This window comes from Anoplopoma fimbria, chromosome 19 (genome assembly GCF_027596085.1).
Source record: "Anoplopoma fimbria isolate UVic2021 breed Golden Eagle Sablefish chromosome 19, Afim_UVic_2022, whole genome shotgun sequence".
NCBI lineage: Eukaryota > Metazoa > Chordata > Actinopteri > Perciformes > Anoplopomatidae > Anoplopoma > Anoplopoma fimbria.
Genome location: NC_072467.1, coordinates 28,219,082 through 28,246,047, shown reverse-complemented (window position 1 = coordinate 28,246,047; position 26,966 = coordinate 28,219,082). Strand labels below are relative to the sequence as shown.

The 26,966-nt window shown below is 43.0% G+C and overlaps 1 protein-coding gene across 1 annotated transcript; it reads left to right on the top strand.

The window, feature by feature from the left end:
• The first annotated feature begins 249 nt into the window (after positions 1-249).
• spg11 (SPG11 vesicle trafficking associated, spatacsin) lies at positions 250-24,821 on the top strand. The gene is given in 41 exon segments (XM_054620524.1): positions 250-514; positions 1,231-1,424; positions 2,397-2,660; positions 2,761-2,980; positions 4,064-4,201; positions 5,075-5,448; positions 6,067-6,212; positions 6,312-6,426; positions 7,345-7,500; positions 7,615-7,796; positions 8,591-8,767; positions 8,888-8,959; positions 9,057-9,184; positions 10,010-10,191; positions 10,326-10,521; positions 11,189-11,386; positions 11,841-11,947; positions 12,553-12,698; positions 12,884-13,048; positions 13,191-13,257; positions 13,375-13,537; positions 13,633-13,826; positions 14,081-14,189; positions 14,429-14,588; positions 14,785-15,066; positions 15,310-15,510; positions 15,850-15,957; positions 16,559-16,724; positions 16,844-17,058; positions 17,825-18,548; positions 19,266-19,411; positions 19,522-19,726; positions 20,032-20,169; positions 21,125-21,235; positions 21,238-21,257; positions 21,461-21,580; positions 21,798-21,966; positions 22,061-22,137; positions 22,991-23,146; positions 24,164-24,315; positions 24,408-24,821. Coding segments are annotated over 41 exon segments (7,215 nt in total). The 5' UTR covers positions 250-317; the 3' UTR covers positions 24,583-24,821.
• The last annotated feature ends 2,145 nt before the right edge of the window (positions 24,822-26,966 follow it).

The following is a 26,966-nucleotide window of genomic DNA, read 5'->3' as shown; positions in this document are numbered from 1 at the left end:
TTTTTAAAATGTTTAAATAAAATATAAAATTTAGTAGCATTAGCATTTTTCTTCATACATACAACAAAAAGTCTCTCTTCTAAAAATAAATATATATGTATTTAATTGTTTCCTGCTTGTTTCGATGACTTTCTTCTCGACTCTCTATTGGTCAGACCTGGTCAGCTGACAGGGCAGACAGGACACGTGACCGCTCGGAGTCAGCTGCTGCTTCAGGAGGAAATGTCCAAACGTTTCCTCTCCCGTCGCTGTTCTGATGCGTTTAAGGGACAGAACTGTGTCCGCAGTGAGCACCTGAACGCACCACCTGTCCCACCATGCCGGAGAGGAGCTCCTTAGAGGTGTGTGTGATCCCGGAGAACCCGCGCTGTGGCCGGCTGGCGGAGCTCCAGAGAGCCGCGCTGGCTCCCGGAGGCTCGCTGCTCGGATGTCTGGAGGTCGGCGGGCGGCTGCAGGTCTGCGACCCGGCGGACAGAGAGGCATCTCCGGCAGAGGTGCAAGGATGTCACGCAGAGTGAGTCTTCACTTATTCATGAATAAAGCCTGTTTTTAATATATGATATGCATCACCCTACAGATATCTGCAGAAACATAAATGCATTGCATATTTTTATTATTATTTTTAAATATATAGCATGCATGGAGAAGTCATGATTACTGATCATATCCAGTTGTGGAAAAGTATTCAGAAACTTTAATGAGGTTAAAGTACTTAGTGTCTATTGAAAATACCACTTCACTTAACACTACAAGTTAATGTCCTGCATTCAAAACCTAACTAAAGTAAAAGTGCATGTAGTGCAGTAAAAGTACAATATTTACTTCTGAGATGTACAGTAAAAAAAGTACAATATTAAACTCTTAGATGTAGTACAGTAAAAAGTACAATATTAAACTCTTAGATGTAGTACAGTAAAAAGTACAATATTAAACTCTTAGATGTAGTACAGTAAAAAGTACAATATTTACCTCTGAGATGTAGTACAGTAAAAAGTACAATATTTACCTCTGAGTGTAATACAGTAACAGTACAATATGTACCTCTGAGATGTAGTACAGTATAAAGTACAATATTTACCTCTTAGATGTAGTACAGTAACAAGTACAATATGTACCTCTGAGGTGTAGTACAGTAAAAACAGCTTATACGACGATGTTTTTGTACATCTATCTCTTCATCAGCTGTGAGAGAAACAGACCAGAGTGTGATTCTACTTCCTGTCTCTCTAGTTTTCTCTGGGAGGACGTTTCCGTTCTCGGTCGTGGTGTCGGTGTCGGTGGATTCAGGTTTCTGGCTGTTGGAGCTCAGTTTGACCTGAAGCTGATGGAGGTGGAGGCGGAGAGATCGGCCTCCATTTCTGTCCTCTGTGTCTCTGAATGTCCCGCGGGATGCCTGCTGCAGACCGTCAGAGAGCAGGACGACGGTGAGTACCAGGACCAGGTCTGACACTGGACTGGGTCTGACACGGGACCAGGTCTGACACTGGACTGGGTCTGACCCGGGACCAGGTCTGACACTGGACTGGGTCTGACACGGGACCAGGTCTGACACTGGACTGGGTCTGACCCGGGACCAGGTCTGACACTGGACTGGGTCTGACACGGGACCAGGTCTGACACTGGACTGGGTCTGACCCGGGACCAGGTCTGACACTTCAGCAACAGACAGACTGAAGACACAGAGACACGGTGTCTTATATATTATTAACTCTCTGATCCCCAAAACCGATTGGATGGTGTCAAAAATCATGTTTTCTGTTGCCAAAAATACATTTATTTACGTTTATCGCAACCAGGAGCTGTACAAATAGACCAGATCGTCATATTTTCAACTATTTGTTGGCCCCTGAACACATCATGTGTGATGAATGCTTCCATCAGGAAAAGCAACAACATGTAACACTTAAACAGATCATTTTAATCTACATATCTCATTTAAACATCCATCCAAAATAAACTGTTTGCTTTAAGCAGATTCTGTAAAAAACATTAAATTCAGAGCTCCTTAATTCAACTATGAAGACATGATTGATTCATCTAAAATCAACAGTTACATGACAAAAAAATCTGTGAAACTTTGACTGAACTGATGCTGAACACAGAGCAGAGAGGAGACGTAAATAGTTTAATATATAAATCACGTAGAGACTCCATTTATTTTTTCTACAGTTGGTAGAAGGTTGGATATCTAGATTCCATTGTTCTCCAGTTTTTTGTTGAATATATTATCAAAGAAATTCAAATGACATTTTAAACTTTTTTTTTAATGATTCATGGCATTGCAGCTGTATTATTCTGCACTAAAGACATGTTTGAGTTCTCTCCACTTCTCGTCATGATTGTTCTGTTTCCATAGAAGAGCAGGATATACTGTAACTGACTGTCTTTATTTCCAGGTGTCTCTGAGCTGCAGTCGGTGCGTGTCTTGTCGTTTGCCGCCGGCCGCGGCTTCGTGCTGCTGAACTGTGATTGGCTGCTGCAGCTGCAGTGGCCGCAGACGGAGGCGGAGCCGCAGACGGAGGAGGAGCCGCAGACGGAGGCGGAGCCGCAGACGTTGTCCTGCTGTAACATCCAGCTGACCGACGTAAACAGAAGCTCTGCCGTCCACCACAGCGTCTGCAGAGACACCCTGTTCATCCTCAGCTCCAGCGGACTCATATGTATCCTCTGTAGCAGTACTAAGATGAAAGCAGTACAAATATACAAATGAATCTAGTCTCTGTAGATCTCCTCAGAGTCTTCTTTAACTGAGACCTCCAGCTGTGTATCACGTCACCGATGGCCGTCTGCTGGCCAGCATCGACCTCCCGGCTTACCTGACCTCTGTCCAGACTGACGACGACCTCATCACCTCCTCTTCCTCCTTCCTCTCCTCCTCCTCCTCCTTCTGCCTCCTCCAGGTGTCCTCTGACCTCAGCACAGCCGTCGCCGTCACTCAGTCTCACACCGCCGTCGCCGTCGACCTCGACCACTACTTCAGGTAAACCAGCCGGTAGAGCCTCAGTTTTAGAGGAAGTTTTTCTCTGTTTTTTCTTCTTCTCTTATTTAGTTTTAGTTTATGAAAATGAAGACATAAGCAGTAATAGCAAGCGCAGAATGAAAGCACATTAAACATGAACAATTTGGATCCAGTTTGCAGCGACCCCTGTGGAGACTTGGCTGCCTGTTCGTCTTTTCTGCCAAACTTGTGTCCAAATGTTCTGATGTGAATGTTCCTGATTTAACCGGAGGATCATTAAAACTGAGCAGATGAAGCACAGCAGATCAGGCTACATCCACACTACTACGTTCCCTTTTCAAAATACACATCTTTTTTCATCATTGCTCATCTTTTGCTGGTGTCCACACAACAGGAGTTTTAAATCCCCCAAAACGAAGAAACGCAACCTACGCCTTGTTAGTTTTAAAACGACAGGGTTGCCTCGTAGCCTTTAATAACGATAACGTAGAATTGTGTGTTCACTACATGTTATCAGACCTACGGAGCGGAGGATTTAGGCTTAGAGGAGGGCGATGGACACAAATCAGAGGCTTAACCTTTCTTAGCAATGCATATTTTTTATTTTCACAACTTTTGTGAAGTCCACAAAGAAACTGTAAAGGAACAAAAACATAAATGCTCTCCAATACGAATTCAGCCTCCAGCAGAGCTACGAGTCAGAGAACAGACAACAAGGAAACCGAGGAAACGAGGGAGAGACGTGTGTTGATCACATTTATTGACCCATAATCTAGTAATCTTTCATTTGGAAGTGATCATTTTAAAGTAAATTTGATGTGTGAGAGAGAGATAAAGCAACACCTGCAGCCTTGTAACTAATATATATATATTTTTTTCACCAAATATGTCTTTTTGAGTTTATAGAAGAAGATCTTTAGTATCAAGCCTGACCTTTTATTAATAAAGAGTACTATAATACTCTGTCGTATTTTGTGTAACTAAGCAACCAATCTACAGACTATTCCCAGAGCATGTGAAGTCATGTGATATTCGTTTTCAGGCGTTAGTGTGGACGGAGATCGTTTTCATTTTAAAACGACACAAACTTCTTCTGTCCTCCAGTTTGAATCCAGACCACCTGCTGGGTGTTGCTCCCCCCCGTCGCCCCCCCATCCGTCCTCAGCTCCACAGAGACCAGGACGGCCTGTCGAGCTCCGACTGCAGCCTCGACGCCCTCGGATCCACCTTCAGCGCCGACCGGTAAACCGCCGACCGCCACACAGACTTCACCTCTAGAGATGATTACAAACATTTAGATTTACTATGTGAGAATGATAAAAAAGTAAAAAAATACATTTTGTCCACAAAATTCCACAAACTTTATTCCTCATGAACTTTGTTTGCTTTGGTTTAATTAATGCAGTAAAAACTGACAGTTTGACTTTTAGTGAATTATTTACTATTACTGAATTTAAATATGTTGCCTTCAATAGAAAACATTAATACAGATGATATGAATCATAATCCTACTAGACATTGAGGTCTTTAGAGACACCACGAATAGTAAATTAATCAATAAGTCAATCAAAAAAACCCTGCACATTTGATTAATAGCAAAAAGGCCAAACATTCACTGGTTCCAGCAGGTTTTTTTTTCATATACCAAATTGATGGAGTAAATGTACATTTACATTGGCTTTCATATGATGACGTTCACAATTATAACATTTAATACAACGTTTACATTTCTTTTGTGAAAAATATAAATAATAGTAAAGAAACTGAAAAAAATAAATAATAATAATTATATATAATAAAAAATATTAAAATAAAGAAAAATGTAACATAGTAAATCTGAGTATTTGATGATTTGTATTATTTGATTATTTTCTTTGTCTTATTTGATATTCAATTGAATTTGTTTGTTTGTGTGACTAATTGACAAATCAAGAAAATAACACAAACACACAAACAAATACATTGTCTAATGGTCAACATGACTTATAGTTCATGAAGTTTCTCTGTCCATAACTTTTATTATTAAGTTCTTATTATTTTTTATTCACCTGAAATAAGAATCGTTGTATTTTCATTATCTTTGAGTCATTTATGTGTGCTTTAACTCCTCTGTAGCTCCTGGGAAGCTCGTCTGGCCTCCATGTACAGCAGAGCTGCAGCTTCCTCCACCTCTTCCACCTCCTCCTCCTCCTCCTCCTGGTCCTCCTCCCTCCTCCACCTGGAGTCCCACAGGGCCTCGTCCTCGGCCCACAGCAGAGTGCCTAACGGCGGGGCCACCGCTGCTTTCTCCGTCCCCGAGTCATCCGCTCCATCTCTGCTCACCGTGTCCGAGTTCTCCGCCCAGCTGACCTTCGTCTCCCCAGGCAACAGACGGACCACAGTGGCATTGTGGGATTTCGAGTCCGGCAGCGTGAGCCAGCACCAGGCGGAGGGCGAGGCGGCTCCGGTGCAGCGCTGTGGAGAGAGACAGCACCGACTGCTGCTGAAGAGTAAGTCCAACATGAGTGTGGAAGAGGTAGAAAAATATAAGAGATTCATGAAAGAAAGAAATTCACAGTTTATTTTCACAGTTTTGTATTTTGTAGTCCAACAATCCAAACAGACCCTCAGTCCTCAGTGGACAGACAGGTGATTTGTTTACATCTTGTCAGAACCTGCTTTGTTCAAGTTGCTGCTTCTTCAGAACTGAAATGTTTTCATAACTGTGAGAAGAATTGGATCCAGTTTGTATAAAAGCATTTTTTTGTCTGACGCACAGAAATAAATCTTTGTTCAGTCGTCACACTGCAGAAATATATGAACCGTCTGAGCCAATCAAACTGTAATCAGACTTCACAGAATCAGTTTGTAATTATATGTCTATATGAGTGTTTTTCTTTCTGAAAGATGAGTTTGATAGAAAATAACAACCTGAAGGATCACAGTGACGCTTCTGTCAATACACCAGAACAAGGAGAGAGTCAACTTCACAAACTGACTGTCTGTCTATCTTCCTGTCTCTCTCTCTCTCTCTCTCTCTCTCTCTCTCTCTCTCTGTCTATCTGTTTATATGCCTCTCTGTCTGTCTGTCTGTCTGTCTGTCTGTCTGTCTGTCTGTCTGTTTCCAGAGGATGGAGTCTTCCAGGTCTTGTTCTCAGTGTCCCAGCAGGACTTGCTCAGCAGGTTGATGTTGTTCGGCAGCGCAGCGACGGTGGACGCAGTCTGTCACCTGAACAGCTGGGGGCGCTGCTCCATCCCCGTCCACGCCCTGCAGGTCAGAGGACGAACTTTGACCTTTCAGAGGACAACGTCACACATCTGTCTCTCTGCTGTTTCTCTTCTCAAGCTAAGGGTTTTTTTTTGTGTGTTGCAGGCCGGACTGAAGAACCGTCAGCTGGACACGGTGGACTTCTACCTGAAGAGTAAAGAAAACCTCCTGATCCCTGCTGCTGATCAGCCATCGGCCTCCACACAGAGCCTGACAGAACGTACGTACATAACGATTATTTAACCCTTCAAACAGCTCAGAGACTCAGTACTGCCTCAACTTTATGTAATCATTCATTTTAAATGCTTCATGTGTTAAAGCTGCATTCTCTCTCCTGTCCACCAGGGGGCGACTCCTCTGGTTGTATAGAAGTCTATGAGAAAATGACTCTACTTCTCTCTTGATTTATTCCCTCAGTAAACATTGTAAACATGAGTTTATGGTCTCAATCTCTAGTTTCAAGTCTTCTTCAATACAGCATGATGTTCATTTAGTAAATGATGCTCCATTTAGAGTCAGACAGACCATAAAGCAGGGGATGCTTTAGGGCGGGGCTACACACTGATTGACAGGTCAACACCAGAGACGTATACGCCGTCTCTACGTCACTCCTCCTCAGTCCATATATGGTCACTTCCTGTTCCCTGGTTGCAAAAAAAAACCAAGATGGTGACGGCCAAATCGCTGAACTCTTGGCTTTAAAACGTCAGTTCACAAACCAATGAGAGACGTCACCATGACGACGTTCACTTCTTTGAAACAGTTTGTGGTACAAATACTACAAATGGGAGCTTCAGTCATTCTAGTTTCATACATGTTGATGTATATAAAGCTGTGTGTAGTTTCTGTTGCTGACCTGTGTGTGTGTCTCTATGTTTGTGTGTGTATGTGTCTGTATGTTTGTGTGTCTGTTTGTGTGTGTGTGTGTGTGTGTGTGTGTGTGTGTGTGTGTGTGTGTGTGTGTGTGTGTGTGTGTGTGTGTGTGTATGTGTATGTTTGTGTGTGTGTGTGTGTGTGTGTGTGTGTGTGTGTGTGTGTGTGTGTGTGTGTGTGTGTGTGTGTGTGTGTGTATGTGTGTGTGTGTGTGTGTGTGTGTGTGTGTGTGTGTGTCTGTGTGTGTGTGTCTGTGTGTGTGCAGGTTTCCAGGAGCTGTGTCCTGCATTGGACCTGCTCTGTTTGGCCGTCAGAGACTCAAACAGTGAAGCTCAGAGCCGACAGTTCTCCGAGCAGCTGCTCAACATCACCATGAGCTTCGTCAACACACAGATCTGCTCGGTCCTGTCCAACACACAACGTGAGGCGACACACACACACACACACACACACACACACACACACACACACACACACACACACACACACACACAGCATTAGACAGTCAGCTGGTTATTCTCTGTTGTGTCTGCAGTCGAGGACGCTGGCGTGCGCGGCTGCGTGGACGCTCTGGACCGGTACCTCACAGAACTGAGGAGCTACATGAAGAGGTTCCCGTGGCCTGCAGGGGGCGACACCTCCAGCACCAACTCTGCTGAGCGAGCTGAGGAGGAGGAGGAGGCTCAGAGAGATGAGTGGGAGCAGCTGACTACGGAGGTGAACTTTCCTCTTGTTTTTCCATTTTTGTATATTTGTCTTTATGTAGTGAGAGAAATCAAAGATGCTCCTTAACACAGATGATGTATTAGAAGATCCATGAATGATTGTCTGCGTGTGGATGGATGAAAGCAGATTGGGTTATATTTGCATAATCTTTGTTTTTGCTGATGTTTGATATTACACAGCTAACAGCCAGCCAGGTAGAGTGTGTTGCTGAGACAGAGAAAGGTCTTCAATAAAGTAAATCTTCTCCTAATTTGTGTGTTTTAAAAAAATACATTTTAGTGTCAGAATGTTCAGAAGATATGTAGTTTGTGTAAAGTATGTCCATTATTTACTTTGGTGACTATTAATCGAACACAAACTGTTCACTTCTCCCATCAGGAGTTAATAGACTCAAGACCGTCGACTGTATTTAATGTCGTTGTGACGTCACCCCGACGTTTCCAAGCATCCAGACCATAAAGCATCCCCTGCTTTATGGTCTGTTTGACTCTAAATGGAGCATCATTTACTAAATGAACATCATGCTGTATTGAAGAAGACTTGAAACTAGAGATTGAGACCATAAACTCATGTTTACAATGTTTACTGAGGGAATAAATCAAGAGAGAAGTAGAGTCATTTTCTCATAGACTTCTATACAACCAGAGGAGTCGCCCCCTGGTGGACAGGAGAGAGAATGCAGGTTTAAGACACTTCTGTTTAAGATAGGTTCTCCATTCTGAGCTGTTTCTGGAAAATGTTTGTGTGAGCGTGTCCCTTCATGTCTCTAAATGCGTATGCTGCAGGAAGTGGTCCGTCAGTCCGTCCTGACCAATCAGATCCCCAGAGCTCAGGCGGTCCTGAGGGGGCGGAGCCAGCCGGAGCAGCGTCTGTCGGCTCTGAGGATGGAGGGTCTGCGTCAGGTGTTCTGCTGCCTGCAGCAGCGAGACCTGCAGACGGCCAACAGGCTGCTCATCAACATGGTGAGGACTCTTCACTGTAGGAATCGACCAATCAGAGTTCAGAGGTCTTTTACACAACATTAAAATGCTAAACATGCTCAAAGTTACTGGTCGAATATTAAACTTATGTTGTGTTTTCAGGGTTTCAGTGTGACGAAGCAGCTCCACAGCATCTGTCTCTACACCGACGACAAGGACCTCAGGGAGTTTGTGGTGAGTTCAACATTTAATGTATTTGTCTTGTTGATTGACAGCAGTGTACAGTAAGTCCTAATGAGCCTTTGAGGCCTCTGATTGGTTGATTGGACAGGTGGAGGAGCTGAGGGGGCGGAGTTATTTCCCAGAGGATGAGATGCAGAGTGTGGCGTTCATAAGAGAGATGGAGAGGTTGGGGTCTCTGCCTGCAGCCCGCCGCCCTGCAGATAAAACACCACAACGGTAAAGAGGCTTTTTTTTGTTAAATCGTTATTTTTCATCATCACAAGGGCTGTTCAGAAAACCATCTGGCACATGCTTTTAATGTGAAGCAACAGCAGCAAATGTTGAGTTTTCATTGACTGTTAATTAAAACTTGCAGCCTCGTTTCCTGTAAAATCTTTGTGTCTATAAAGGAAATCTGAATCCAGTGTGGGAAGAAGAAAACTGGTATAGAGACATAGCTACATAGATGGATGGAAAGGTAGATAAATAGTTAGCTAACTAGATTGATAGATAGCTAGCACCATGCAACTTCCCCAGTAAATGATTGACCTTAAGACAATTACTTTTAATAATAATACGTTTTGTGAAATATTATTTTAAATATATAAATTAGTCTTTATATAATAGGTAACTCTTGGTGAATTTATGAGAAATCTACAGACGCAGAAAGAGTAGTTCAATTTATGTTTTCTTTTCAACTCATCTGCAAGAAGAAGTGTTATGGAGTGAAAATAGCCACAAATCTAATTTAATCAATGCATTAAAAACTCAGTTACCATAACAGCATAAAAGCCTTTTAAACCCGTCAAAAATCAGTTTGTCCTATCTGAACCTGTTGTTTATCTGCTCTGAACCTTTTTGCGTTCCTCATCTTAGCCTTCTTTGCACCTCCTTAATGATAAACCTCTTCCTCTCCTGTCTTCATCCTCTACATCAGACTCCCATGAGCCTCTGTTTTAACCCCTCTGAATCTTTAATTTATCTCCTTTAAACTTCCACATTCTCTGAGTACATTCCAGGTGCCTGTCCAGATGTTTCACCTCCCTCTTTTCCTGTTGACAGGCTGGTTCAGGTTCAGATGGTCCGCAGGGAGGCTGGAGGTGGTGAGGAGGTTCTGGAGGATCTGGTGGGACAGAGGGGGTCCAAGGAGGAGGATCTCTGGAGGAACCTCAGACTGGACTGGGTGAGAAACTGGGACCAGAGCTGCCAGACCGCCGTCCTCCTGTCCAGACTGCCTCACACAGGTAGACCCCATCAGACCTCTGATCAACAAAGACTTCCAGTGGTTCCTGAACGTCTCGTATGAATCTGTAAGATTTAATCCCCTTCATGAAAAGAGTTCTCTGGGTTCTTCTTCTCTGTGTTGTTGCGTCAATAGAGGTGACTTCCTGTGACTCTGCCGTGTTGTGGCGTTACCTGACCGCTTTCCACGACCAGCGCCGGGTGGTGGACTGGATCCGGAACAAGGAGACCCCCGGTGGCTCCCAGTGGCCTGAGCTGACCCCAGAGCTGGTCAACGACAACACCGTCTGCAGCTCCTACATGAGGGAGGAGATCCTGGACCTGCTGGCCAGGTACAGAGGCTCATGTTCACCACTGTGATCAAACCACAGACGGTGATTGTTGACGTTTTGATAAAAACAATTCATATATTAGAAGAGTTTAAGGTTTCTTTCACACATCCAGCCCATCCCTGAAATGTTCAGGAACATTTGCTGCATGGGCTCATGTTTGAATGGGAGCAGCGATCGATATTCAGCTGTGTTGTGAATGAAAGCAGTAACAATGCATGGACCAGCTAGTAAAGGTTTTGTCAGTCTGACGGCGGGAGCTTCCAAGACTCCACTGATAATTTTGTGGGTGATTTTTTTAATATGCTTTTTATTTTATCTGATTCAATAACTAACAATAAATAAATATTAAAAATATGTTTAAAAAATATGTTTAAAAATGTAATATGTTTAAAAAATATGTTTAAAAAAATAAAATGTTTAAAAAAATGTTTAAATAATATAATATGTTTAAAAAATATAATACGTTTATGAAATGTTATATGTTTAAAAAATATAATGTTTAAGAAATATAATATGTTTAAAAATATGTTTAAAAAAATGAATTCCACAGAGAAATGATCAGTTTAAACCAATTAAATTTTGTCCAGATGACAACCACCCTCTAGCTCTCTCTAACTATTAAACATTACATATTCATTCATTTGGGCTCTGTATGATTTTCCGCCAGGAGAGGTCTGTTCGTCCCGGAGGAGCTGGCCGACTTGGAGCAGCTGCTGTGGAGGTTGGCTCAGGGCGGGGGTGATGGCCTCCCCCCCCATCCCTCAGTACCGCTCCCCCTCGGCCTCGACCTCCACAGCCTCTTCATCTCCTTCTGCGTGGACCGCGGCCTGCAGTACCTGCTGTACTCCTACCTGGAGCACCACAGGTCCGTTCAGAGGCTTCGTTTAAACATCAGCTAGGAGGTTAATGAGCAACGGAATGTAACCTTTAGATCCCTGATCCCTTTTTGTTCACCGCTGATACTAATAACCAATGATTGACGATCCATACAACAATCAAATATTCTTAATGTTATACTTTTGCTTTGTTAAAGTAATTTATAGTGTTTTTCGTTCATAAAACACACAATTTAAATAAGGAAATAAAAGATTGTATTTTTATGATCTAGTCATTTTAGGTTGTTTACAATGTAACATCATCAGAGACTAGAAAAGCATAAATGATGTCCTGTCAGTTAAACTATATTTCACACTCGAATGGTTAACGTTAAACCGTGTCATTAATCCGTGGTTTAAATGCATGAATCCGTACCGATCATGGATATCTACAGGCCGTTACTTCACTATTATCTTCTAATGAACTCTGTCCATCCTCCACAGGTTGACACCCAGGAACTGTCCCCTCTTGACCAATCAGAGTCTGTCTGAGAGCCAGCCCTGGTTTGAGATGCTGGTGAAGATCCAGGAGATCACCAGAGATCTGTCAGGTACCAGACTAGACTCTTCCCTCCTCACCCACCGTAGATGTAGTATCATCAATTATGATTATAATGAAATTCAAAAAATGCACTACAGGAATTCACTACTGATTTAGTTTTGTTTGTTTGCAATAAATGATCCTTGAATCCTTGCAATAAAAATAAAAATATAGATAAATAAATAAACAAACGTGTGAGACAATGTGGTTCCAGCTTCTCAAATTTGAGAATTTGCTGCTTTTCTTTTTTATATCACAAGGATCTTTGGGTATTTGGTGCATGTCACTTCAGAGTCTGTGAAGTTATGATTACCATATGTTATTATTTGATGTCTAATAGTCTAAAATTAATTGAGTATTTAAAAAATGTGTTATGAATAATGGATGATTTTGCTTTAGTTCTGGTCAACTTAGTTTCTTTCATTTCATTTTAATCTTTTACATCAAATGAAAGACAAACATATGTATATAAATTCAATTTATCGTTATTAATTCAGTTGAGTTTATTTATTTCATTGCAGTTTAATTTACTTTATTCAGATTTCACCAGACGTCAGATGCAACTATACATATACTCAGTCCTGCATACATGTAAACTTGTCTCTGTTGTTCCAGACCCAGGACTGGTCTTCCAGGCCAGTTTAACCAGTGCTCAGGTGCTGTTGCCAGGCAGCCAGGCGTCCCTCAGCAGTCTGCTGTTAGAGGGACACAGTCTGTTGGCCTTGGCCGCCATCATGTTCGCCCCCGGAGGGATCGACCAGGTAACAATCAGAACCAGTCCCAGAGATATTCAGATTAACAACCAATTTCCTTTAGAAAATACACTTCTTTTATCTCCAGTACTCACAAACAAAGGAGATAAATATGTAGAAATAAATATAATAAGTAGGATTGAACAGCTGGTTTGTTCTGGAACAGTCCTCCTTTATGAGCTTCCTGTGTGCAGGTGATGGTTCAGGGTGAAAGGTCGGGCAGGTCAGAGAGGGCGGTGGACCCCCAGCTTCTGAAGATGGCTCTGGCACCCCACCCTAAACTGAGGGCCGCCCTGTTCCCCGCCGGGCCCCGAGGGACCAGCCCGTCCTCAGACATCTCCGTCTACCACCTGCTGCAGGTACGCAAACACCTGTCTCAGTAATCATCCTGTTACAAAGCTGCGTTCATGGTTTTCATGAACGTTCTGTCCTCTGAACACATCTCAATGTGTCTTGCTAATTATGCTACATTGTGTTTATGTTGTGGGATTTGTTTTGCAGTCGCTCCAGCCTCTGGACCCGTCCAGGCTGTTCGGCTGGCAGGCAGCAAACACCCTCAACTCCACCGGTAAGCTCTGAAAAGCTGCTTCAAGCTCACCGCAAGGTCGTGACCCCTGCAACCGTCCAGTAAACGCTGTGTATAGACAGAAGTGTGTATTAATCTTATTGTGATTATCCTCCACAGAAACGTCAGAGCTGCCTCACTTCTCCAGTCCTCACCTGGTCAGCAGGTTCGCTCTGGTGGAGAACCTGGACTTCCTGTACTACCTCCGTCACGGCCGACCGTCCTTTGCGTTCGCCACCTTCCTCGTCCAGCAGCTGAGCGGCTGCAGTGACGTCACGCTGCTGTGAGTACACTCGACCACAGCTGTTCAGATCAGGAGGAGGATTAATAGAGGAAACGTTGTTCTGCAGCGTGTGTGTGTGTGTGTGTGTGTTTCAGGCTGCAGCAGGCCTGTCAGCAGGCCTACAGGTTGGCCCTGCAGAGTTTTAATGTGCCGTCTGTGACGTCAGCCGCCGCCTGTTTCTGTGAGCTGCTGGGAGTCTGCAGCCTGAAGCTGAGGGTCGACATCAGAGCCATGAACGCCATCCAGCAGCACTGGAGCCAGAACAACACACAGCAACTACACACTCTGGGTAAACACAACACACAGCAACTACACACTCTACTAAACACAACACAACATCTACACACTCTGCTAAACACACAACACAATAACTACACACTCTACTAAACACAACACAACATCTACACAATCTGGCTAAACACAACTTCTACACATTCTGGTAAACACAGCATAGCAACTACACACTGTGGATGCAATACACATGCAATACTGGAACACAACATCTACACACTCTGGATAACACACTGATTTGTGTCTTTTCAGTGTCTAAAGGTGTAAAGCTGGCGGAGGCGGAGCCTGGAGCAGCAGAGGAGCTGATTGGCTACCTGGAAGCTGCAGTGACAGACAGTCTGGAGCAGAAGGGCATCAGCAGGTAAACCATGCGTCTTTACATTCTAGACTTTTCTGTCAAGAGAAACTCAGCGTTGATTGTTGTGAGAGTCGCACAACAAAGGTTACACATATTTACTATATGTGTGTGTGTGTGTGTGTGTGTGTGTGTGTGTGTGTGTGTGTGTGTGTGTGTGTGTGTGTGTGTGTGTGTGTGTGTGTGTGTGTGTGTGTGTGTGTGTGTGTGTGTGTGTGTGTGTGTGTGTGTGTGTGTGTGAGCAGGTCGTCCTACGAGGCGGCTCAGGAGTGGGCGTTGCCCGTTCAGTTCTGTCAGCTCCACAGTCTGAAGCTCAGCTCTGTTTACCCCGCCCACTGCACCGAAGACGGACAGTTCATCCACTTCCTGTTGTTTGTCCAGCTGCACAGCTTCCCGCCCCAGCAGGTGAAGACACACCTGCACACCTCATCTGCAGAACTAAACTTATTTTACTGTCAAAGAGTCATCACATAGAACTTTTATCATTAATATCAGTGATAGTTGAATCAATCGTTGAATGTTTTGGATGTTATTTCTACTTTGATGTTATTTCCCTCCATGTTAAGCTCCTCCCTTTGACCATATTTGTTTTCTCCTACAGGTGAGGTCACTGGCAGCTCAGTTTGGTCCCGCCCTGCAGGCTCACCTGAGTCTGGCGTTTCAGGACCTGCAGGTGTGCAGTCAGAGCAGGTGGCTCTGTGGCTCTGAGGAGCAGCCCGGGTCCCTGAACGCAGAGGAGGCCGTTCGGAGCCCGGAGCACCCCAGGGAGTTGTTCCAGGTCCTCCTGCAGAGCCAGGAGGAGGCGGCGCCCTGCAGGTACCTGCTGCAGGAGGCACTGGTGCAGCGCTGCCCAACACTGGCTGTAATGGCTGCCTGTCAACAGGTAACCGAACAAAATACACCCAGCAACCACTGCCTCTGTAAAGTCAGACATTCTGCTCGTGGTGTAACGGACCGTTGTCTATCGGGTCTGTAGGGATCGCCCTCACGGTGTGGCACGCATGTGGACCGCGCATTAATTATACAGTCCTCACCATGCTTTATGATCCATCGCACTACTACATTCTGCACAGTCACACCATCAAAAAGATATAACCATCACTCATTAACCCCTTCACTCTGGCAGGGGGAGGAGCTGCTGCCTTGCCTCTGTGTGTGGTTGTTGACCTCCGTCGATGTCGCCTCAGCTGTAGAAGCCACCGCTCACCTGGCCGAAGCACCTGAACACCATGAGTGGACGCTGCATGACCTGTCAATCATCTGGAGGACGCTACTGGGGCGGGGCCACGTCAGGCCCCTTCTGCGAGGCTTCGAGCTCTTCCAGAGGGTAAAAATCTGAGATGAAATACAACAAATTGTTATGATATCAGAGAAAGAGATATGAAACATTAGATGAGTGCACCGTTGTCTCTCCCTCCTCCAACTGAAACAGTGGTTCAGAAAAGGATTATACACAGTGGATTAAAGCTCCTTCTTCAATACTTTATTCATTACAGTGTGACATTTCCACACGGCAGTTATCTTCCTAAAAAAGAACTGCTTTTCTCCCAGAATATAAGGCTGTAATATGCAGCATATTGAGCTTTGTCAAGACAAAATGACTTTTCTTGACTGACTTAAACAAACAAATCAATAACGCAGATGATTTTTTCTCTGTGTCCTTTAGGATTGTCCTCTAGTGTTGGTGTTGAGGATGTTTGAGTTGTGTTGTGACTACAGGAACTTCTCTGAGGCCAAAGCGAAGCTGTTGGACTTCCAGAGGACACTCATCACTGTAAGTCAATACACTAATACCAGAGATTTATGAAGCAGCACTTGACTGTGACTTTAAACATGCTTCAGAGGGCATCAGCGAAAACCAAGTTGGAGATGGCCTGAAACCCAGATAACAATGGCAGAAAACAAGATGGCGACTGCTAAAATCTAAGATGGCGACGGCCAGATGGCGACAGCAATAAAAAAAAAAGATAGGGAAGTCCAAAATGACAAAATCAAGGCTTCGAAAAACATCATCAGTCCACAAACAAATGAGAACATCATTACTACGTCAACTTCTTCTATGAAGTCACTGCTAGAGATACTGTAGGTGATCCATTTCAGTGATCTTTTATTTTTATTTTTCACCTTTTCATTGAGTACCAAGTTTACTGTTTTCATTAGATGCAACACAATCCAGTGCAATGAAAACACTTCACCTCCTTTCTGCAGTAACAAGTGCAGAGAGTTCTGAAATCTCCCAGGTGTCTGAGATTTGTGACTCAGCTGCCAAAGACTTTTGCATTTACAATTTACGTTGTTGGGAAATCAGGCCAGAACGACGGTTAATAAGCCAACACGTTTTGTTGTCTTCCTTCTCTTCTACTTTATGAATGCAGCTGAGAAACGGAGGCCCGGCGCCCCCTGGTGGACTCCCCCTGCAGTGGGTGGAGAGCCAGGCCTCGGTGCTGCTCCTCACGATGCTGCAGCGCTGCTCCTCCCAGTACGACCTCCACCGGCTGCTGCAGCTGCTGGCCGACGTCGACAAGCTCCTCAAATCCAACGGTGAGAGATCGTCACCTCGTAAACTGACCTGTGATCTGTCCACAAGCTCATAATGCTTCACACTGAAACATTATTCCTGCTGTAGTTTAGAATGATTGTCTCTCTGTGTGTTTGTTTAGGTCCAGACTTCAGGAAGCTGAGTCAGCTCAGCCAGCTGCTGCAGGGGTCAGAGGTCAGCCTGTCTCCCAGGCTGCTTCAGTGCAGTTCTCCCTCTGTCCAGCTGGAGGAGTTCCAGGCCGCGGTGGACGCTCTGCAGGCCAGGGGGCGCTACAGCCAGGCCCGGCAGGTCGCCCTGCTGGTCGGCCTGCCCGTCCACCGCCTGCTGCTCAGCCAGGTCTGGTCCACCACACAGGACACATCCGGGTTTAGACATTTACTTTTTAGCTTCAGATTTTACATTCACATGATTTGACATACTTATTTATTTATTTATTTTCTACATTTTTGACTCAATGGAAATGTTGGTCAAATAGTCTCTCCGTACAAACACAGTATGTTAAACATGACTATTCATCTCAATCTAACTGGGAAATAAGATGAAAATATGTATCTGCTCACATTCCTGCTCCCCAGAGGATGAACCCTGTATATTTATATATCTGCAGAGCAGAAGCTGCCATTAAAGACATAGAGATCAATTTCACTTTATTTTTCCCTGATATTTGCTTACTCCATGTCTTCGTCACAATTCTTTAATAATCCAATTCATGTAGTTCTTATTAGAAGTGTTTGTTTATGTCATGGGTTAAGATATGTATTATATTTTTCTGTTAACCCCTCTGAACCCCAACATTGCTAACACATGTAGACACGTGATAACATGTTGCAGGTTAAGACTCCATGGTTTGCCAATTTATGTAAAATAATCCATTTATGATTTATGGCTATTTAACTGTGTTATTCTGCACTAAAGACATGTTTGAGTTCTCTCTACTTCTAGTCATGATTGTTCTGTTTCCATAGAGGAGCAGGACTTTATATTGAAGTGAAAAACAAAACCAAAGAGAGTAAAACGTGCCTTGGGGTTCGAGCGTTAATTAAGAAATGTAGCATTGGTGGAATGAATAATGTTTATTTTTTTATTTCTGTCCTCAATTTAGCTTCTTCAGGAAGTAAACTCCCAGAAGTCCAAGCGCCAGTGGAGGAGGTTGGAGACCCGAGTCAGCCTGTGGAGGAAATGTCACGAGCAGCTGGAGTCTGAAAGCGCTGATCCAGAATCAGCCTCCCAGTTCTTCCTGTCTGAGGCCGATACGGTGACCGCCGGCTCTCCGGAGGCTCAGACCGAGCTGCTGGACGCCCAGGAGCGCTGCCTGCTGCTCTGCCTCGCCGCTCACTGGCTCTCCCTGCTCCACCCGGCTCCCACGGACCAACTGGAGAGCCTGGAGGAGAAGCTGTGGATCAGCCGGGTGCGACGACACGTCCTCGCCGTCGCCATGGAGAAGGAGAGCGTCTTCAACCTGCCGCCGCCGGCCATCACGCCGGAAATGAACACATATGAGATGCTCATGAAGGAGTTCTCCTTCTCCAACATATCATGCCTGAACACCGAGCGGGTTCTCGGTCTGGAGGGACTCCCTGAGGAGCAGGAGGAACCCAACACCGACTCCCCGCTGAGTCCGGAGGAGAGGAGCGCTCTGGCTGCTCTGATTGGTCAGTTATTAGACGAAGGCAGCATCCACGAAGCCAGCCGGGTCTGCCGGTACTTCTCCCTGTTCCACCGGGACATGTGGGTGGTGCTGCGCTGCAGAGGTCTAGCCTCTGGAGACCTGAACCCCGAACCACAAGAGGAGGCGTCTGAAGTTCTGCCAAAGAGCATCACCGGCTGTAAGCTTCACTGAACGTCACCTTCTATATGAATATACTTTAGACATCTGGCATCATTATATATTCTACTAACTGTAAAATCAAAGTGTTTTAGGAGTAACAATAGTACTCCTCTGATACTTCTCCAGTGGTGGAAGAAGTAAAAGTACTAATACCACAGTGTAGAAATACTCTCTTAAAGGAAAAGTCCAAAAGTAAAAGTACTGATGCAGAATAATGTTTTATTATTATTATTATTATTATTATTATTATTATTATTATTATTTTATTATTATTATTATTATCACTATTATCATTATTATTATTATTATTATTATTAATAATTAAATTTTGAGAGGACCTCAAATTGAACCCTGAGGAACTCCTCTGACAATGGCTGTCAGCCATGATTTTTTCATTTTGACCCGAGAAAGACTTATGAGAGAGATCAACAATTTAGTTGAGGGTCCTTAAGGAAGGGGAAGTTTTTGGTGTGGGGTTGATTGAGGACCAGCTAAAATGACTGTTTCTATCAATGGAGTCTGGTGTCTTTGAAGAGAGCATAGATTTGTTCCCGTGCTGGTACTCCTGGAATCTCCTGTCTGAAGTTACTTATACATCCAAAATATCCCTTTAATACCAAGAAAAGTTACTAATCTGTTTGAAAGGCGGCCTAGAAAGTTTATAATTGCACTTTTGTCCATAAAAATACATCTTTTTTGCCCCCCCCTCCTCCAGCTCCCTCCATGAGCAGCCTGGCGTCCTTCGTGGTGCTCCCCCTCCCTGAAGACGAGGTCGCGGTCCAGCTCCAGAACCTGGTGGATCAGTGTCGCCACGGCAACAACTACTGCAAACAAGTCCTCAGCCTCTACCAGCTCTCCAAGGTACCGGCCCGTTCCACCCAATACATTGAAAACCATTTAAAAAGATGTAAAGGAGGTTCACGTTAACCTCTACAATCATAACTCTTTCTTTCCCTTGGATCCTGAACCAGGAGCTGCAGTGCTCCTTCAGCGAGATGTGCAGGGAGGAGCCTCGCTCGGTGCTGGAGAAGCTGCTGCTGTCGGAGCAGCCGGAGCGCTTCAGGAAGGCCCAGGCCTTCATCAAAGCTCAGGGTCTCTCTGCAGACTCCGTGGCCGAGCTGGTGTCCTCGTCCGTGGTCCAGGCGCTGCTGGCCTCCACCCAGGAGCTGCAGCCCGGTGAGTCCAGGACGTCTTTGAGGATTTGTATTGTGTTCGTCTAAATACATTTATAGGTTTATAGGCGTTTTACTTTCACTTTACCTTACTGTCAACTCTACGGAAGCCCCAAAAAATGCTAAATGATGATGTGATCTAAATATTTGTATGACGTAAAATCAATAGACTGTATATAACTGTGTGTGTGTGTGTGTGTGTGTGTGTGTGTGTGTGTGTGTGTGTGTGTGTGTGTGTGTGTGTGTGTGTGTGTGTGTGTGTGTGTGTGTGTGTGTGTGTGTGTGTGTGTGTGTGTGTGTGTGACCCAGCAGAGAGGCAGGTGTTCAGGCCGTCAGAAGGCCGGGACTCGATGGTCCAGCTCGTCAAACTGTGTGACGATCCGAACCTGGTGGGAGTCAAACTGCTGGAGAACCTCAACACTGTTCCACTGAGGGACCTGAACTGCAGTACGACACACACACACACACACACACACACACACACATGTAATTGTAGAAAATGAAGCATTTAAAGAGGTTGAAATGTCCCTTTAAACTTTAAATATATACATTTAAATATTCAGGTTCACTTCCTGCTCAGTATTCATGATTAACACTTCACAAGGTTTAAAGCTACATCTGTAAAAATGTTATATCAATATTAAATTCAATGATTTCATGCAATATGTTGCTGTAGTGATGAGTGTTTTAGCACCTTTCAGCTCCTTGTTTTGGTTTAAAGCACATTCAGACGAGAGATAAGATGAAAGTGTATTATTCACGAGGGGGATGAGAGTCTAAGATAACAAGAACAATAATAAGGTACAAATAAAATGTAGATCCTAAATGTATACAACATAAAGACAGCAGAACATTTAGGTTTTCATCGTAAAAGTCGTCAATCAGTTTTAGATATCCATGTTTATTATCTACTAAACATTTATGTCAGTTACTATGACAAACATGGATGTATTTGGCTGAAAGTCACCAGTTAACACGGTCACTGGTTAAACTGAAACACCTGTTGCTCTAAAACCTGTAGAACATGAAACCATCAGACATTTAGACTTTAAATATGTCTCTGTTGTGTAACCACTTGATTTTAAGTTTATTTGGTAGTTTCACCTGTCCTACCTTTATATGCCTTTGAAAGATTTAATCTGTAAATGTATTTTATACGGCCTTTTAATTGTGTGCTTTTATTTTTCTGTTTTTATTTCTTGATATTTTGTATTATTTTGTATTTGACCTGCTGCCTATGGAAAGCACTTTGTGTTCCAGGCTTGAAAGTGCTATACATTATTATTATTAAATATTATTAATTATTATTATTATTATTATTATTATTATTATTATTATTATTATTGTTATTATAATAAAAGGTTGTTATTCAGACTGTAATGAACAGTCTGTCCTCCTGTAGTTGTGGAGCTGCTGGTCGTGGCTCACGACTGCTTCAGTCTCACCTGTAACATGGAGGGCATCGTCAGAGTGCTCCAGGCCGCACGCCACCTCAGCCACACCTACCTGTCCCCGGGGAGCACTACGGCCTGCTGGTAAGCCCCGCCCCCTCACTCACACATTTTGCCTCCGACTCTCAATTAAAAAAAATCCATTTTGCCATTTGGAAATGCTTAATAATGCTAAAAGAATCATGAATATAATGATAATAAGTGTGTGTGTGTGTGTGTGTGTGTGTGTGTGTGTGTGTGTGTGTGTGTGTGTGTGTGTGTGTGTGTGTGTGTGTGTGTGTCTGCAGGTGCGTCTGCTGACGGGTATCGGCAGGTACAATGAGATGACGTACGTCTTCGACCTGCTGCATCAGAACCATCGCTTTGAGATGCTGCTGAGGAAGAAGATGGACACGGACAGAAGACAGGTGGACACACACACACACACACACACACACACACACACACACACACACACACAGTTAAACAGCTCATAATTCATCTCTAAGATCTATTTTATATTTAAAACTTTATTCACACTGTGATGGTTAACGTTACACTGCGTTACACATCATCATCACGCCCCTACACCTGAATGTTTAAAGTGTTGTCAACACGTCTTGACTCCTGATGAACTGGTTTCAGAGCTCCAGTCTGAAGACGGCCCTGCTGGACTACATAAAGCGCTGCCTCCCCGCAGACAGCGAGAAACACAACATGGTGGCGCTGTGCTTCAGCATGAGGAGGGAGATCGGAGAGAACCACGAGATGGCGGCCAGGACGCAGCTGAAGATCATCGAGTCTCAGGACTGGGGTAACCGCTAGCAACACTAGAATATACATATACATTGTGTGTATCTGGTTTTGATCCCAGTGTGAACCAAACTCTTGTGTCTGACCTTGAACAGTGGTGACTCCTGATCTGAAGAGCTCGTTGGTCAAAGTGTTGGGTCTGCTGAGGGACGCTGCAGAGAGCTTCTCCAAGGTACCTGAACGCCTCTCCCTGCCCGTACCTTTGACCCTCTGAACCCCAAAACCTGACAGCAGAATCAGTGGCATGTTTTCTTTAAATAATCGCCAAAACTACACCGTTTATCACAACAAGAAGCTGTATTTATCTTCAGATTTACATCTTTCCAACGGTCCTTGAACACATCATCTGTGGTGAAAGCTTATGTCCAGGCAAAATGAAGCTTAACTTTGTGATATTTCATCAAAAACATTTATTCTAAATGTCTCATTTAAAATATTGTCCCAAATAAACTGTTTACTTTTACCAGATTCTGTAAAAAAACATTCAATTCTGAGGGGAGGAGGAGGAGAGGGAGGGAGGAGAGGGGGAGGGAGGAGAGGGAGGATGGGAGGGAGAGGGAGAGGAGAGGAGAGAGGAGAGGAGGGGAGGAGGGAGGAGGGAGAGAGGAGAGGGAGAGGAGAGGAGAGGGAGGGAGAGGAGAGGAGAGGGGGGAGGAGAGGATGTAAAGATGTAAATAGTTCTATTAATATAACACGTAGAGTCTCCAGTTTCTTTTTTCAACATTGTTCACATTGGTAACACTTTGAACAATGTTGGATATTTAGATTCCATTGTTTCCCTTTTTCTAAAATAAATTATCACAGAAATTGAACTTGCGTTTTTTCTTTTTCATGTTTTATGTCATAATAACTGTGTTATTCTGCACTAAAGACATGTTTGAGTTCTCTACTTCTAGTTGTGATTGTTCCGTTTCCAAAGAGGAGCAGGACTTTATATTGCAGTGAAAAACGAGACCACAGAGAGTAAACTTTGGGTTCAGAGGGTTAATACACCGACCTGACATTAACCGTGTGTTTGTTTGCAGGACTCGTGTGTGCGTCAGGCGAGCCGCTGTGTTCGGACGGCCAAACTCGTCGCTCTGCAGCTTCACTTCCTGAATCAGGGGTCGGACCTGAGAGTCGTTAACCTTCGACCTGCAGAGCTGCTGAACGCCGTCACGTCGCTGCCTCGATGCTACCAGGTGGGTTTAGGTTACAGCGAAGCCTTACTCAGACCTGTCACAGACGCCTTACTCCTTAAAAACCTCCACAGAGAAGTGATGCAGAAGCTTCAAAACAACCAGGCTGAGTTTATAAACGTCTGCCTTAAAGGTTTATTCTTTGTTGTGCAACAAGAGAAATAAGTGACCTTTTAAATGCTATAAAATGTTTTTTTCGATTTATGTTTTATAAGTCGTCAGATAATATATTAACACAGGAAGTTTCCTTTTCCGTTGTATTTCCTTGTTTCACAGTATTTTTTATTTAGTGTGTTGTAACTTTATGTATCAGGTGCATGTCCACATAATGATCTCTGCTATATGAGGAGGAAAGGACCATCTTGTCTGTTTCTTTTTCAAGCATATTACCACAAATTTCCTAATTCAAGCAGATGTTTTTTATTATTATATAATATTTGTTTTCTGAGATTTTCCTGGAGCTTTTTCACCACCATCCTCATTTATTTTTATACTTCTTTCACAACGGTCCTCATTTCGATTAATTTTTTAATATTTATTTTTATTTTTGCTTTCTGAGATTTGCTTGGAGCTCCAGCCTAATTTTTATTTTGGTTCATATTATTTTGTTTTTGGTTTCTGAGAGACATCCCTCAGCAAAATACATTTCTGTATCATGAAACTTTTAGAGGAAATTATGACTGAAACTATAAATAAAACTTAACAAATCTACATTTTTAAACAAAAAGACCAAAATGTTTCTAAGTGACTAATTCTTAAATAAATTCTTGTCATAATTAACAGTCTGTGAGGTTTTTAATATGCATGCATGCTAACATACTAAATGTCAACATATAGCAGTAACATAACTGTAGATTTACAAATGAGTTATTACCATAGCTATAAACATTTAGTCTTTTCCAAGACTGTACCAGTGTTAAACTATTTTAAAGTGAGTCTGATTTTATTAAATAAGGCCCCCCCAGACCTCCACAGTTCACCCACACAGCAGATCTAATCGGGTGGTGTTCTGTCCCTCAGGTGTTCGTGGTGTCCGAGGCGTACAGCTACAGTCCGGACTGGGCCCAGATCCTGTACCAGAAGGTGATCCTGAACGGGGACTTTGTCTACCTGGAGGAGCTGAAACGCCACCGCCCGCTGACCTCCAGCCTGTTTGAGGACATCTTCAAGAAGTAAGAAGCTCCTCCTCCACCAGAGGGCTGTGAAGAGGAGAGTTCATCAGTATTAACCTCTCGCTTCCTGTCTGTGTTGTTGTTGTTTTCAGGCTGGACGGCGCTCCGGGCAGCGTCACCGCCAACGTGAAGCGTCTGCTGACTCACTGTGATGACGTGTACAGCCGCTACAGACTGGCCTACCAGCAGAACCTGTACGACGTCACCAAGACGCTGCTGCAGGACGCCAAGACCTCCAGCTACCTGAACGACAGGCTGGCCAGCTGATCGGCTGACGACTGAACCAAGAACTGAAATACATTTATTTATAAAAAAGCAAAACGTACAAAAAAAGAACAGTCTTTGTCTTTTCTAAATCTGTGAATTAAAAATGATTTTATGCTCATGAAATAACTGAATAGAAGCTTTTTATACTAATAAATGATAAGAAAAATGAAATACTGGAGATTTACTGTCCAAAAATCTAAATGTATAAAGTCACGACATGATATAAGAAATTACATTAAATGAGCTTTTTAAACTGGTTTGTATCAATGTTTTCTGCTTTCATCAAATGCTGCAGATCAATGGATTTCTGCACTTTTTTAAATTTTCTTATTATATAATTATAGTTTTCTGAGATTTTCCTGGAGCTCTTTCACAACGGTCCTCATTTTGATTCATTTTTTATTTGTATTTTTTGAGATTTTTCTGGAGCTCCTACAACACTAGCGTCATTTTTATTTTGGCTTTGTTTTATATTATTTATTTTTTGAGTTTCTGAGAATTTTCTGGAGCTTTTTTCACAAACATCTTCATTTTGATTTATTATTCTCCTGCCGTGAGCGGCTGCTTTCTTTCCTTTGCCCATTGCATCTTGATAGTACATATATAGGCATATATATATATATATATATATATATACAGTATATTATGTATGCATATATATGTCATTTTAATACTATGTTCTGCTGGTCAGTTTGTGAATTCCCCCTCAGGATGTACCAAGTTATATGTTAAACTACAATACATCATAGTTTATTAGCTGATAGTTTTCATGAGTGTATAATGGCCTGAAACTAAGAATTGTTGTGTTTTATTTAGCTTAGAAAAAGCCAGTTATATCTACTTGGGAGCTCATCGTCTTCCATGTTGCATCGCCGTGTTTCTACAGAAGCCCAGAACAGACAAACACTAACGAACACCGGCTCTAGAAAGAGACGTTCGTGTTTTTTTAATTACCTAAAAGTAGAGATGGCTACCGATACTCGGTGCTAAGCTAGCCCGGATTACTAAAGATCTGAGTATTGATAAGCTCTGACGTTACCAGTGCTTTTTATTAGTACTTTTTCAATACTTACTGCAATAAAACATTCGCAAATAATAACACAATATTTTATCAATATATATGTTTAACAAGCATGAACATGTAAACGAAAGTGAAACCTAATTCAATTGGCCGCTGAAACAGAAGCTGTCTGTCTGTAGTTTAACTGTTTTGTTTAGTTTATTCTTGTAAACTTATCAGAGCAGACAGGAGGACAGAGAACAGAAGGAATGACTGATACTATTTAATTATATTCATTTTATTGACATTTTAGATTTGTTTCCAGTGAGATATTAATGATTCTGTTTAGTGACATTGCTGTCGCTGCTCTAGAAACAATATTTAGTTGTATCTAAATAAGAAATAACTTCTGTTAATCCTGTTCTCAAGTTGTTTGTTTTTTAAGATACTATTTATATTTTTAAAAGCAACCATTTAGTCATGAAAACATATTGAGTATTGATAAGAGTCCCTACCTGTGGGCCACCGTAGATCTCAGACATGCTCGATAAAGGAGGTGTGAGCAGAGGGTCAATTTGTTGCTTGCAATCTGCAACCTCACCACTAGAGGTCACTCAATCTCACCCACAGTTCCTTTAAATTACTTTCAACTGGATGTAGATTCTCTGCTGTGAAGCTGCAGTTCTCTGTTCCTCCTCTAGATGGTAGTCCTCGCTCAGTGTCAGTCCTCTCCTCATGTCTTTCCACCTGAAATATTTGAGATTGGACATTTAAGTTAATATTCCGGTGAACTGTCAGAAGCTGTGATATGTTGCTTCATCCAGATGCAGAGATCTGACCATGAATTAATTTCTTGTTTTTACTTCATCAGCTTCCTTCGGCCATTAACAAGATTCTCCGGGGTTTAAATTTGCTGAAATTTGCAGATGTTCTTCTTTTATGTCAGTCTTTTTTTGTTTTGCTCATTACCGCTGCAGGGCGTCCGTGATGATAATAAACTGCAGCGTGCCGAGCTGAGGATTCTGGGAAACATCTGTCTCTGGACGCCCGTGAACGTGAAGATATCAGGTAAACACACAACTCAATGACGGTTATGCTTTATGACCTAAAAACAGGATTTCATACATGATGAGACTCCAAAAGAGAAACAAACATGCTGAGTGCTGTTTGCTTTTTGAATCTGCAGATTTCCCTTCTGACCTCTCTAATGGAGAAACTCGTTAAGAAAACCACATCTCATTATTCAGCTCTAATTAGCAAATTAATCAGGAGATTACACCTTGTTCAGCAGAGCAGAGGAAAGACTTTATACCTCACATTTACTGATTACGTTTTTTTGATGACCTTTTGACCTAAAAATGTTGATTTCATTGAAGGACAAACA